The sequence below is a fragment of the Poecile atricapillus genome, chromosome Z (genome assembly GCF_030490865.1).
Source record: "Poecile atricapillus isolate bPoeAtr1 chromosome Z, bPoeAtr1.hap1, whole genome shotgun sequence".
Classification (NCBI taxonomy): Eukaryota; Metazoa; Chordata; class Aves; order Passeriformes; family Paridae; genus Poecile; species Poecile atricapillus.
Window position 1 is genome coordinate 128,119,257 of NC_081289.1, and position 15,887 is coordinate 128,135,143.

The 15,887-nt window shown below is 36.1% G+C and overlaps 1 protein-coding gene across 3 annotated transcripts in view; it reads right to left on the bottom strand.

Moving 5' to 3' along the window:
* Nucleotides 1–15,887, bottom strand: part of MAP3K1 (mitogen-activated protein kinase kinase kinase 1) — a 59,165-nt gene that overhangs the window by 18,937 nt on the left and 24,341 nt on the right. For all 3 annotated transcript variants that reach the window (XM_058826709.1, XM_058826707.1, XM_058826708.1), the window contains exons 2-4: nt 4,458–4,608; nt 2,282–2,488; nt 326–526 (exon numbers count right to left, since the gene is read on the bottom strand). In XM_058826709.1, the coding sequence (XP_058682692.1) occupies nt 326–526; nt 2,282–2,488; nt 4,458–4,601 (552 nt within the window). In that variant the 5' untranslated portion in view covers nt 4,602–4,608. The remainder of the gene's footprint in view (nt 1–325; nt 527–2,281; nt 2,489–4,457; nt 4,609–15,887) is intronic.

The window sequence follows — 15,887 nt, forward strand, 5'->3', positions numbered from 1 at the left end:
AGGGAATTCTGTCATGTGTTTGTCATTTATATACATCCTGTGACTAGAGGAATTAAGTGGCCGAATTTTAGCCAAGAATACGCAAGACAAGTAATTCAGAGACATTTCCAGGAATGAGTCTTTTTTTCTTTTAAGAAAGAATCTGTAAGCAAATGTAATTTACAAATTACAAACTGATTTTGGTATTACATGAGTACAGATTACAACTTTTAAACATTACTTTATAGAACAGTGATCATCAATTGAACTAGTCTGGCTTTGAACAGTTTTCCGAGATTAACTATGAATTGATAAAAGCTATAGACAAGACAAAAATGTTCCCTACCTGAGGCCCAATAAATACTCTGTATTTATTATCAGGGCTGTCGCCTCCAATTAAGAAAGAGTTGGGTCCTATCTGCTGCAGCAAGTACAGCCTGGCTCTCATCACTTTGTTGACACGGCGATTTGTCTCCTCAGGGCTGTATGGAGAGAAGCCATCTGGAGACGGGGCTCGTCGAGGTGGTGTTATCCGTCCGCTCTGAAACTACAGAAGTGCCTCCGTCATGAGCATTCAAAGGACAAAAAAATGTTTAAATAGGTATGATTTATTTTTTTATTTATTTACAGAGTACGAGTCCCCAAAATCTACTACTAATGGAACTACTACAATCTCTTGGACTATATGATTTAAAAGGATTACATTTCTCCCATGCCCAAAACTCAAGGGGAGAAGAAAACTGAAATTCTGTGGCTGAAACTTGTCTGGCATTGGGACACAAAAAGGAGTCTTTCAAATTGCTTCTTATTTTCATGTCATCATTGTTGCATTACCATATTACTACTGAGTTATCAAATATAATTCAATCCAAAGATAATCAGAGACTTATTAATCAACAAAGGACATTATTCTATAAGGCTGTAATACTAGTATTTTTAATAAATGAAAAAATGCTATGACTACAGTTGACAATATGTAATACAAGTTCAACAAAGATCAAAAGTTTAAGAAAATTCCAAAGAAAAAGAAAAGCTACAGCTTTCTCCTTTCTTGGCCATGAAAACAACTTTAAGATGAGGATGCTTTTGGGGTTTCTTAATATTGTTTCCCCATAATCAAAAAATCAATGGCCCAAACCTTTTATGAAGATTGTCTTATTTAAATTCTTCACATTTCTAACATTATGAAATGCATTAATGGTTCCATCCCATTTCAGATCTTCTGATTTTATTTGCATGCATTGAATTTCATGTTAGGATGAAAGTTAATAATGAATTCACTATCCATTATATAGGTAAAATATAAATTCGATTTTTACCGTCTTTAATGTGAAAAGTTAATATAAAACAAAAAACCCCAACCAAGCAAAAATGGTTGTTTTTGGTTTTTTAATTTCAATTTCAATTTGTTTTTTTAATTTCAATTTCTCTTGTCAAGAGGAAAGGGCCAATGCTCCTGTGCTGTAACTTGTGATACTTGTCTCTAGTTCAGAAGAATGGAATTCAGAAATAAAACATATTTTAACTGATGCTGGAAAAACTTGTTTAGAACAACAGGAAAATAAAATCAATTAGATCTTATTTATCTTCTAATTGTACTGTGGATTGCACTGTGAATTTAACTGTTGATGAACATATTTACAACAAGCTACCATGTTAGATATTATTGCTCAAAATATACTCTTAATCTTCTTTAATGAAACCAGTTACTGTTCTATTCTAGGTGTTCTCTAGAATGCAGTGATAGTGATTTTAGACTTCTAACAGTGTACATACACAAGTCTTTCCTAATGTGTACATAAAGATAAGCTCTGAAATAGAGGATCACAACAGTATACCAGTAAGACTTTTTCTACAGAAATTTTAATCTCTTCTAGAGTCCTATCCTTGATGGAATATACCTGCCCAGAGAACTGACAGGCAGAAGAAACCATTATAAACAAACAAAAAAAACCCAAAAAACCCAACAAAACACAAATAAAGACAAAACAAAACAAAAAGCCCATCAACAAAAACCTCCCAGCACTTCTTCACACTAATCAAGCTAAGAGAACATACATATATTCATGATTATCTATAGTTCTTCATTTACTTCCTAGCAATAACAAATGAAAGCAGGACTCAAGGAAAAGAAAACCACACATGACAATACCACATGAGAAATGTATGTCACTCAAGTGATAACCTGTAATAACTTCTTCATATCAGCATCTTGCTCTACAGAGGGAGGACCAACTGCCATATAAGCAAAACATTGTAGAATATACCCATATTGAAAATTACATCACAGCTTGAAACTTACAGGCACTGGAGATACCCTTTTTCTTCTAACACCTGGTGATTCAGATTTAACTGTCCTAGCAGATGATGAAGAGGAACTGCTAGGAGAAGGACTACGTCTTCCTTTCTGTGTAGGTGAAGAAGCAGTGTTTTGTCCTTCAGCTTGAGGATCTAGAGAGAGTTTGTTCATTTCTGATCCATCTACTTTTCCAGGGATAGGTTTCACCACCTTGCAGGAATTAAACCACATGTTAAAATTATTAATTGGTAAGTTTACATTGAAGCAAAGCAAATTAAACAATTATTCTTTTGTTGTAATTAAGCTATTATACAGATATCCAAGTATTCCTTCGGCCATACTACTAAGACCTAAGAGGGAGTTGCTTAATGATCTATATGCAATACAAAAGCAAGAACCTTTCTTCCAGTCCATTTGTGCAGCTTATGTTAGTTGTGGCAGCAACTGATTTGATTCTCAAAGTATAATTCTACATATATACCTCAAAAAATAGCAGTTTCCCCACCTGGACAGTAGAAGCCAAAATAATTTTCTTCTCTACAGGTACTGTGCTTATTAAGAGCTATAATAGTGGATCCATCCATTCTACACAGGTACCAGCTGAAAAATACCGGGACTATTTCTTTTGCACAACACTGTTGCAAAATAAAAACTTCAAACTTGGAGGTAATCCAGCAAAAGTAAGTGTGCTGTTCTTTGTAAAAACCACTCACTTATTTTGTCTGCCATACAAGTAAAATAGCTACACCACATCTGGTGTCTGAGGTAACCACTGTGCATGCACAATGTGGGTAGAAGGGGTGCTCAAGCAAAGGGAGTACATACATAACAGTGCTTTGTTGCATGAACACTTAATTTTAAATTGGCACTGAGAACTGGAATATTTCAAGACAACTTTCAGCTTTCTGCCAGTCAGACCTACATAATGCATAAGAAGAGTAACATCTCTGGGATGTTACTGCATCTGGAAGATGCAGTTTTACTTCCACATTTCTCAATGTCTCAGAGGCCTGACTTAACATTGGAAGGAAGCTCCAAGCAACACCGCAAATAAACAGAGCAGATCTCTCCTAGAAAGTTCCAGCAGTCTCTTTTAGACAAAAACTGAAAGGAGCTTTCCCTTCTCAGCATAGGAAGGGATATCTAGACTCAGTGCCCAGTTACAAAAGTGAACAGGATAAAAGAGAAATATAAAGGGCAGTGAAAACCCTTCTTCCCCTCCTACCAATTACAGTAATGCTTCTCCTTGGCTGGAAGATCAAAATGCAAATTCATGTACCTATGGACAAACTACTTGTGCTTGAAAACATCAAAAATGTCAAATTATAGTAATTGAGAATCTGGAATGTCAAATGTTGTACTAACACACTCAGAAACCTCAAGGGAAGTGGGCTGAGTAAATCCTTTCAAGCTATTCAGTAACCCAAAAGCATTTCAATTTTTTAAGTCGAAATTGTGTTATTTGACCCTTTGAGGTAATGGGGTTTGGTGCTCTTGTAAGTATTTTCAGTGTTATTTCTCCCAGCAGAAGCTTCTTATTTCTGTTCCAGAAAAGCTGTCTCCAAACACTTGCCTACTGCATCAGATGATCTTAACTTTACATTAGTGGAGTCACATCAACCAATGCAACTACACTCATAAGTATAGCTATTAATTAACCAGCATTATGCTGAATAGAATTGGAACTACTCTTAAAATATTTCAGGTTTGATCTACCTACATTTTCTTAAAAGCTCTTCCAAGCCATTTATGCCAAAGCAGTACCCAAAAGGCTAACAGAAGACTGTCATGCACACTTCAGCAGAGCTGAGAGCTGCCTGAAGGCCGAGTTTGGGTTTGCGCCTGGTTTTAGCCGGTTTTCACCTGGTGAGCAGCACTCCCTGGGCTGTTGCCGCTGGAGGGCAGCAGTGCCGCAGCCGTGCGTGCGGCTCACACAGCAGCGCCGCGATAACGCCTCTGCTTAAAAATAAACAGCAACAACCGCGGGACATTTCAGAAAGTCAGCCACGCTGTCCTGTTACAAACACCGCGTAGGAAACAGACAGGAAACGGACAGGAGCACCATAATTAAGAGTAGAGAAATTGTAAAGACAGAAAGGTTTCTAACAGAAAGACGCTTAAGTGATTTTTATTTGTAATAGCTGTTACAGATACTGTCCTTCCATCCAGTGCCACTTACCACAGGGCCTCTCCTGCTTCTTCTTTCCAGCCATTCATGCTTCCAAGCTGGCATACACGTTGCCTTGAGTTTCTCCCTGATCATGCGCTCTTCTGGGCGGTCATCCATCTTCTGCAACCCCCTAAGGGTTTCTTTATTCTCCATGTCACGACTACAGCAAAAAAAAAAAAAGTCATAAACACAATTTCAGTTAAAGTGTAATGCCACAGGATTCTTAAACTTTGTGCCACCCTGTTCTCTCTCTCCTTACAATGCAGCTGCTAAGACATTATTTCCACCAGACTGCAAGAAGCCTTTCAAGAGTTATAACTAATACATTATTCTGGCATTTGAAGCAGAATACCTGTTTAGAGGGGTATTTCTTTAAAATGTGTGCACTACTTGTAGTAGTAGTGAACACCCCGTAAAAACTAACATCTTGGCAAATATAAAACCAATACAAAAATTACCCTCTATGTAATGTCATGCCATTCATCAAGGGTTTCACAAGTGTTGCAATGGTTCATGCATTCCTTGGAAATTCAAAACTTGCAATATCCATTTTCAAATAACTGACAAAATTAATATAAATTAAAGATGAAAATTTCCCATAATCATAAGATGCACAAGCATGAAACTATGTACCGAGTGCCTCTTCATATGTTAACTCTGCTCAAAGAAAGAACTTGTAAACTAATACACAGTAAGTATCAGAGAATAATAAAATGGCCTGGGTTGGAAGAACCCTTAAAGATCATCTAGTTCCGACTCTGTCACTGTGGGCAGGAACACTTCCCACTAGACCAGGTTGCCCCAACCAACCTGGCCTAAAGTATATTTAAACTAGACACAGAAGTCACAAAATTGAGGCTAGTAGCCTTCTGAGCTCTTTCCAAGTGATTAATAACTCAAGAGCTCTTAAAGTCAGCTATAATAAGAGCAAAATTCACAGCAAGTTCATATCTGTAAAATGAAAACTTAATCCATCTGGGCTTATATTTTTTCACCTACAGCAAAGTAGTTCCTTGTGATTGCTGGCAACAGCAAAAAAGCAAAAACACTGTTAGACACCGAGAAGCAAATATGAACAGTCTGGAAGATTTCCTGATTCTGTTGAGCTATCTGCTAAATCACCAAGAAAACCACATTCTTAAGCAGCAGCACATGATCCCCACCCATCTTCTTGAAGCCAGTGCTCTTCAAAAATAAGCAAGCTTTATTAAGCCAACTGTCAGAATGAGATTTTATTCCAAAAATAAAATCACAAAGAGGAAGAGTATATAATAATTTAGCAACAACCACTGCTTTCTTCCATGCAAGCTCAGCTTTTAAAACATTTAACCATACAGTCACAACTGCATTTATGTACTGTATGATGACCTAAAAATATATTCCCTGAAATATTCATTGCAATAAAATGATGTTAAAATTACACTTCCTATCTTCAGCAGTACTGTATTACTAAGGTCATTTATCACAAATTTGTACTTTAAAGAAAATGAAAAATTTTGCAGGTCAGAAGAAGAGTAGTTATTTTTCTTCTTCTTCCATTGTAGAGACAGAGGAAACGAAGGATTCTGAGGCAGGAACCAATTCTTCCTGTTAAGAGCTGAAACATAATAAGCAGATGAAAAGAAAATATATTTTCTTTTAAGCTAACTTCTACTGTTACTAACTAATTTTAGATATGCTGAACTGTGTGATTCTAATTATTAAGGACTTAAAAATGTTTATAAGAAGAAACACAATCCACCTAAGAATGAATGCTTTTTCAGAGGTTTAGCATTCATGCTTGCTTAATTCTAAAAGTAATGCAAATGAATTCCATAACATTGCCTTCTAGATACAGAGACAAAACTTGTGACAATTAATGAAAAACAAAGATATAGCAGTAGGTAGAGTCCAAATGAAAAACTTGCCTGGAAGTTTCAAATGCCAAATAAATCACTGTGTAAAAAGACTCAACTCTTTTTTTCCTCAGTCAAAAAATATTTTTTCCTCAGTCAAAAAAAATCTGTTCAAAGACAAAAAGTATTTGATAAGAACAGCACAGCTCTGAAGTAATATAGGTGCAAGTTAAAATATCATTACTGTATTTTTTACAGTAGTTATTTCATGGCATGAACTCTAAATATGGGCATGAAATATCTCAGTTGCATGAATACTTCATATACTAGACAGAAAACACCACGCCAACAGGGAAAGAATGACACAGTATTTCATTTGTTCATATAACCATGATTAACTTCCCAACTGATATAAAAAAAGTCTTTTAGAGGCCCTTGGACTTGAATTCATGAACAATGTAATACAACAGTAGAGGCTTCACAATCTCTGCTTGTTCTCTAAAAAGCAGAAGCAGCTATCCTCCTCTCATGTGACAGCTAAACCAATCTACTCTTGTCTGCACAAAGAACTCTTGTGCTTTCTCTACACGCAGGTGGGAAAGACCATGTCTGAAAGCTTTTGCTTAGTAAATCAGTTCTCTTATGCAGAATTTAAGTTGTATGTCTGACTATCTATCTATCTATCTGTCTATCTATCTGTCATCAAAATAACTTCATATTTTAACTCGAGCCTTGGCTAAAATATCCATTAGAATATTCATGTCTGCTAGGTCTGTGGAAAAAATATTTTCCCTGTGACTGCACCAAGCTCCTACAACACTGCAAGATGCTCTCACCTTGTGACCCTGAACCTGCAGGGTTTGGGGTTTTGTGTTTGTTTGTTTGTTTTGTTTTTTACATCTATTACACCTACAAACTCCCTCATCTATTCCAGGCAAGCTGAAGTTTATCTACGCAGCAATGTCTAGTGTCTGTAGACCACTGTATCTCAGCACAAAATAAAAACAAGAAATCCAGAGCATATTCCACCAAGGAATTAATCTTGCAGTGTATGGAGTATTTTGATCTTCATAGAGCAGCATGTATTTGTGATAGCCACATACTTAAGTGACTCTCAGGTGGTATTTTATTTGAATCAGTGCAAAGCTAATGAGTAAGTGAAAAACAAACCTCAGAGATCATGCTTGGACCAGGGGAGCCTTATATTTCTAAACAGCCCACTCCTCTGAAGCAAGGATTTTGCTCTTAAATATTTCAGTTTCCCATGAGTCAAACAAAAAAGGATAGAAGACACTTTTTTGGGATAAATTTTAACTTTTAAATTTTGCTTCCCTCCCCCTTAAGGCAACTCCAAGTATCTTCTGAATTCTTTGTATTGGTATTTCCAAACCAACTGACACCAGCTCTTGTATTGTCAAGAAGTACCAAAGAAATGGCTCTAAATTGAGTTCTGGAGTAGTGAGCACGGTCAACAGTGTGATGAATACTGGAGTTTAACGCATAAGATCACTGATCTGCACCTCAATAATTCTGTCATTCACACTGGATTATTTGCTTCATGAGCTACAAAACTCAATCTATTAACACACTGCATGGAAAAAATCTACTGCAACATCTTATGTAGCAGAGAAGGCAAAATGTCCTTAATTTCTATGTCTTAATTTTCAAGACTTGCGAACAGCTATTGAGTAGCTAGATCACTAACAACTTGTTTTCTGTGGATCAATGATTCAGTATTTTATAATAAAGTATGTGGTACATGTGCTATTTTAGTGAACTATGGTGAAGTACACAAGCAAACTTTACTTCTAATAGCTTAGTGAATACTAATTCTCTGCAAGTATTTTTCTTACAAAGGTATATAATGGTATATGAAAGCTCAACTGTAGCTCTGGTTCATTTCCAAATTGTACATTGCTTACATTGTACTTCTCAATAGTTAGTTGTCTTGGCTTCTCTGCTATCTTATATGGGTAAAAAAAAGCTTTAGCCAATAGCCAGACTGGACCACATTTTATTAGCAGCAGGAAGAAGGGAAAAAGGCAAGCTCTGGAATAGGAGTCAATGCACCAAGAAAGGTAAGTTCTATTTGCTATATCCACAAGTACCCAGTCATAGCAAGGAAAAAGTTATTGGCTGGTGAGTTGTTTGTTTTTGTTGTTTTTTTTCCCTTTTAAACATTCACCTGATGCAATTTAGCAAAAGTAACTTGTATATGAGCAGTGGTCAAACCATGGGGAACCACAAGAAGCATCATGAACAAAAGTGGTCACAAAGCAGCTACATCAGAGCAATCAATGCAATTATTAACAGGTTTGATGCAAGAGCACTGGAAGAGAAAGAAAAAATACAGAGACATTATATAATCTGTTCAATACAAATGCCATCTATTATAACAATCAAAACTGGAAGTGACCTTAGATGGGATATCAAGATCTCACTTTGAGGATCTTAAGTGAGAATTAAGAATATGGTCACCCAGCTAAATGCAACCAAAGCGTCAGTAGGTCCCAAGAGCACCAAGCTAATTGGTCACCTGTCCAGGAGGCATGGCACATAGAAGCAGTGCTCAATGTGAGGAACAGGGACAAAAGAGTTAGCTATTCCCTGAACTGAGAGAACTACCTAACATACTAATAGTTGAGGAGGTCAGCTACTAGTATATTAGGTAACTTCTTGCCACTAACAGTTCCAGTAGTGCTCACAGTTTCTCTTTTGCCATTAACTACTTCTTATGAAATCAAGATCAGTAATGAAATACAGAGCAAGATGGATGTTTCCTCTCTTGCTGATTCACCACTGCTTACATCTATCATCTAACCATATGCACCCATTCCAACAAAGCAAAAATTAGGTATGGCACATATTATGAAAACTTTCACAGGGAACTTTCTCAACCTGGAAATAAATGGCAGCAACTGGCACTTAACAACAGAATTGAATGTGCTACTTCCTAGAGACAAAGGTACATGGCTTCCTAAAATAGTTAAAGAGATTTTAGCTGAAGTGTGAAAATTTAGATGTATTATTCTGTTAAGAGTACTCCCTTGAAGGCTGGTATGTCAAAAGGTGAAATTGTCAAAGAGAATATTTCACTGCTAACAGGACAATATTTACAATCAGAGCTCCAACTGCATAGACTGAGCCATCCCCTTCAGTGGAACCTCACAGGCCCTGGCCAGGAAGGACCATCCTTCCTGTCAGCCTCAGTGATGAAGACTCAAAACTCCAAAGATAGATGTCAAAACATACAGAGGTAGATTTCCTGCACAAATTTTCTAGTTCCTATGAAGTCAAACTCACCTATGTAAAACACTTGTTTTATTTCTTGCTCTGAAACCACCTAGCTAATCCTTTGAGATACATTACTCAGTAGCCACAGAAAAGAAATCCTCCTATGAAACAAGAAATGACAGCCTCTGCTTGCAATAGATGCTTGCTATGAAGCTAATAAAATGGGCTTCTCTCCTGTGTATTTCTTAAAAAAGCTATCAGACATCTCAGACCAGTATTACAGAAAGTTCTTATGCTCTCTTTCTATCATTATTTAGTCAGCCAGTTGCAGTCCAGATGGATCAGGGTATACACACAGGTGTTTTCAAGATGTGAAAAGCAGTAGTAATATTACATGATCTCTCAGACTCTACACTGTCACACTAAATGCTTTAGAGAGAGAATTTGGTACTTTATCTCTAAAACCCTTAAAGCTTATGCCATTATTGAGCAGAATTTTTAGAACTTACAGGAGGTAGATAATTTATATTGATATAAGAGACCCAAAGGTAATTATAATTGTGTTGTTTAATTATTTCAATTATGAGTTTTGCTTAATATACCCAAAATGAGTTTATAAAGGTTCACACATTTATTACTATATGACAAATTTCAGCATCCCAGCAGACAGCAGAACCCAGATACCGAGTTCATGTTACTCCAGTTGAAGAGAACATGCTAGTCCTGTCCCCATTGTGGTGCAACACATCACTGGGCTTTACTTCAAAAATAGCTGTAATGTCATTACAAAGACTGAAAAGGAGTGCTCACTGATAGCTTTATGATTAGTTCATCTGCACCAGGTTACAGGATCTCAAGCATACATGTTAGGGATTCCTTCCCCCAGTTTAGCCCACCAGAGTCGTCCAGCTCTTACAGAAGTATAAGAACAAATTTTCACTTGTCACATATCATGTAAGTCAACTCCTTTTTTTAACAGAATCAAATTCTTCATTTCTAGAATGAAGTTTGATCTCTTAGGCACCAAACCGATCTTTTGCCTCAGATTCATCAAGGCTGTCCTGGGTCAAATTAGGAGTACTAGTTGAAATGGGATTGGCCAACACATAGAAAGGATCAGGTCAGAGCAGATATGGCCCTTGCTGATGCAGAAGTCTGAAGCCATTAACAGAAAGATGAGAATTAAAGGTAGAGTAAACCCCAAAATACAAGTCCTTAGAAAAGTTCTCACTGGAAATTATTTTTATATGTCCATGTGTCAGGTACATATCCTACTGTTTCAAGTGTCTGTCCTATTTTTTAAAGATAAAATTTTGTATTGTATATTAAGTGACTGTCACAGAAGAGTAAAACATCTCCACACATAAGGCACAAGATTAAGAGTTTCTTAGCGAATTTTACTTCCCTGTCGCCAGTAAAGAACATCAGATATTTCATACAAAAAAATTATGCTTTGAATCAGCTTAAGGTACTAGGGTTAAGCAGATAAACCTGCACACTACATTCTCCACATTCAATAAGAATGGTGGAAATATGATAGGATACAAACAAGTAACTTGGACAAGATAAGCTACACAATTTAAAATCTACAGCTACTAAATGATTGCCGTATAGTTATAAATGAGAAAAAATTTAGAATGTCTTGGCTCTGTTCAAAATGGCAAAATTATCAGCAGATACCAAATGTTCAGAGATTACTGCTGGAAAGTTCTTTCAGAATATGTTCATATGCAAAATATGTTCATAAAAATCAACAGTGAAACAAAGCAAATGAGAAAAAGTGAAGGCTTATATATATGTTATTTCTAGAAAATAGACATAACATCCTCTACAAATTTTAGGTCTTAATGACTGGTTAGTCTGGCCTCACAGAAGGAGACCAGAGATGCAGAAAGAAATTTAACAGGACTCCTCCTGCTCTACTCTGAAGAATGAGCTGACTGACATGCTTTCATGATAATCATTATTTCTCACCAGGGTTATATTTGTTTCTTAGCATACACTGCTGACAATTACAACCAATTAATATTGTTATCAATTAGTTGTACTGAAGTAGCAATTAGGAGTCATGAAGCAAGCCCCTAGTATTCTAAGCATCCCAATTTGTTTTTTTTTTTTTTTAATTTATGTTTTGTTATTTGGTACTCATTTTTTAAAGTCAAAGCTTTATTTTTTTCCCCTCTTTTTGTATTTCTTGTCTATATACTTATCAGTCCAAGTCACACTGAGTATTTGTATCATTAGTAAGATATCATGATATAGAAACAGTAAGCCATACTAAACAGGCACTGAACTTGCTAAAGAGAGATATGTCTTGCTCACTGATAGTCAAAGACTCATTCGAAAAGACCTTGTACTCTGAAGATTGATGCATACACTGAATTTTGATCAAAGGCCAAAGTGGGCTAAATGTTTCCACAGAGATTTCTGACTGTCACAAAAAGTTTTACTAGAATGCAGGAATAACATAAAAAATTCCTTGCAAGCTTATTCTGAGTAACTGCTGGGTGAAAAATATACAATCCCAGCAACCCTGAAGCACTTATGGTAAACACATATTGAAGAGTGCTGTATCTTCTATCAGCAGAGAGCCACAGGGGAACTGGCTCTCACCATGAAGATCCAGATTTAGGTTCTGCAGGTCCTTAATGCTCACACATGCAGTGGCTTTGCAGGTATAGAGTGCTCTGTGCTGAACAGGCCTGTCTCCTTTGGAACAAGGCCTTTTGGTGGTATCTGTCAGCTAATCTAACCACAGGCCAACCATACAGTAACTACGATGGCAGCTACCATTACAAATGTTTATTTTTTTAAGACAACAAGCTATCATAACAAGAAAAATGTCAGGAAAAGACACTCAAAACTTCCATGAGCATATGGCTAAAAATTGTATTCAGTAGCCTCAGTACTCCTGTTTTGCCTTCTTTAAAATCTACAGAATAAAGAGAAAATAAGTACAGAAATCTTAACAGATAAGAAAAAGAGTGTTTAGTGGGACAACTTTTTAAAATTAAAAAAAAATAAAAATCCAAATTAAAAAAAAATATAAAAATAAATCAGTGCAGTTAGCAGGCAAAGAAAATGTTTTTCCATAATAATCAACCAGGGCTCTATAACAAAACAAGAAAGCCAATACAGGACAGCAAGCATACTCCTTAAAAACACACCATTTTTTCTTATCATTTTCAGTGTGTTCCTGAGATTTTATTTTTAAACTTTGCTGCTTTATATCTCTAACAATGTATTTAAGTTCTAATTTATAGTAATGCATACTCCTTATGAAATGTAATTCTTGACCCTAACTAGAAATGACACACTGTCAGCATAAAAATGCAATGAGCACATTTCCATATGATATGGATCTGGGTAAAGGAAAATGGGTATCTTCAGTATTTGTTTAAAAACTGACTTACAAATTGCATACTTATTCACATAGCAGTGTGAAAGCATAACACAAGAGAAGCATTACTTTATGAGAATTCCAGCTTGTCACCAGTGACTTGACAAAAGACACTGTTACATGCGAGCCACATTTGATCAGAAAGCCTTTGCATTCAAGTTTTCAGATTAACCATTTAATCCCAGATTACTAGGCACAATACATTCTGTGCACAAGCAACTGCGAATAACATTATCATAAAACATGAGCACCCCTCCATAAAAAGAGAAAAATAACACTACAAAGATGCATCAGAATTGAATTGTATAGATAGATACTGCACTCATACAAAGCATGCTAGTACATGAAAAGGAATAGTCTGATTTCATCAAGACATACCATGCAAGAGGAATTAGAAGCAGTATGAAGCTTCATACAGTACTTGAGGGATGATGTAAGGATAAGAACTGTTAGGTCAGCCGGTATCAGTTTTCCTATCTGTGAAATGTTCTTAAAAAAATGAAACTTGCAAAACTAATTAATTTTTATCTAGTGACATATATGTGGTTCTTCTAAGTCCAGATTCATGAAAGAATAACAGCATTTGACATGAAGCACTAAGTTTTAAAGAGACCCTAGTGGTGAATAAAGATGACTTAATTATTCAGATTTCAGTTAGCACACTGACTGCTATTCCCAACCTGCTGAAGGTTTTGTGGGCCACCAAGAACTGTCATCTCTCTGTTTATAAAAACCAGTGCTCAGAACGTACAGCTCTACACACTAACTCCTTGCATCTCATTCTGACCACCATCCTGTGTTCTCTAAACCTAGGGCTTCCTTAATTACAGAAAAAGTAGTAGGTAGTGAAGGGGGGCAGGAGGGGGGAAATTAAACTGCACTTCATGCAAAATGTCATCAGACATCAGAGAATATTCACTTAATGTGAATTCAAAATGTTGTGCAGGAAGCTGCAAGTGGTGCCTTCACTTTTGCCTTTCAGCAGTCCACCAGAAAATGCTTTGGCTACTTGTAATTTCTTGCATTTATTTTGGCAGTTTTTGATTCAAGCACTTCTTTAGTACTCCCATGCTTGCCAGCTTTAAGAATTATTATCTTTCCTCCAGGATTGTGTGGAGTGATTGTTTAGCAAAAATTCCTAAAATACCATCACTTTACTGATTACACCACAACTTTGCACACTGAAAGCTACTCTATGCATAAGGCAGTACAAAAATATTAAAATACATAACCTACTGGAAAGCATAAACCACACTGTGGAATAACCCCAAATTTACACTGATATTTACTCATCTCCCACTGCTGCATTATTCAGACATTCTGGTTATATATACTTACAAGGTAGTTGGAACAAATCTGTCTCTAACTTCATACATGACTTTGAGACCACAAAAGATATTGAACATAAATATTAACATTTTAAAACAAGTAATAAACATTAAGTAACACAAGTAATGGTCATGTCACCTGTATGTGCAGTTGGCAGACTGCTGAACAAAACACTTTTGAAGAGGAACGGAAGAAGGCTTTCCAGAACGGGATAGTTAGTATTTTACTGTCCTCTCTAATCAGCACCACAACTGAGTAAGAGTAATTACTGCTTATTACTACATTCTGAGATCTCTTCCCAAAGGTAACTGCATAGGGTTTGGCTGGGAAGGAGTTACAACGATAACTTAAACTTCCATGTATCATTGTTAAATAAAATCAGAGTAACTAAATTTACCTTTTTTTTTTTTTTTTTAATTCATCCAGAAGAATCAGGGAAGGAGGAAAAAATGTTGTGAAAAAGGTGAAATTTCTAAACAGGAATAAGCACAGGCAATCATGGAACACAAGCCTTGTGGACATAAAAAGGAATTCAAACAACTGTAAAAAGTTAAAATGATTGAACTGAAAAAATCTCTAAAATGCTTATTGCAAAAATACTAACAGCAGCACTCCCTGCTTGCTTTATTACTATGGATAGGTAGTACATTAAAGTAACTTGACAAAAGCTTCTTCATTTGTCCTAACCCACAAGCACAAAAGAAGAAACAACCCGTATCTTTGAAGAAGCAGCCTCACATTGATGCAGCTACAAAATAACTATGATTCCAAAAGAGCTCATTTACTTTCTCATTGAGAAACTACTGTACTGTTTATAGGACAAGCACCAAAGGGATTTTCAGTGGGTTTCATGACAACATAACTATTTGGAGCACAGGAATATACAGATATATGTATACTTCAGGCAGAGGAAACATGTTTTCAATTATAAATATCTTTCTCTCACCTATTTAGACTTAAAAAAGGAACTTAGGAAGCAGAATGAAACTGATGGACTTAAAATTCAAGTTTAGCTTTATCTGGGATTTGATTAAAATATTTAATACTGACAGTCATCATAAATGCAGTAATTAGTATGTCAAAAAGTGTATGATGACACATTCTTCTTTATCTGCCCATTAAACTTCTTGCTTCATCAGAAATTGACTGTCAGCATTCAAGACAAAAGGTCATGATTTTTTTAATGTTATTGACCAGTTAAGACACCAGTTACCATTTAAGATGTATTTTCCTTTAGTCACTTAAAACCAACAACTACTCAGACCATCTTTTGGGTAACTGGCAGCAAATCTCTGCCCATCCAAATTTTTCAACTATAATGTTGAAGCACAATGGCAAGAAAAGACTTCAAGCCACGAACCAGCAACCAAGAAAAATATGACTAAGAATTGCCATGAAATTCATCCATACTAAAGGACACTGAAAAGTTATAGATCAGAACTATTTGTGCAGTACCCTCAAGTGGTCCTTCAGCTGAGAGAGCAGCACTCAGTGAAGTCCATGGCTTTAAAGAAAAAACAAAAACCACTAACACACACACTAAGTGTACTTTCAGATTTTTAAACTGCTCTCCCACATAGCCTGAAAGAAAAACATTGTGATTGTTCTGCAATACTATACACTAGGCTTTTGTGGCCTACT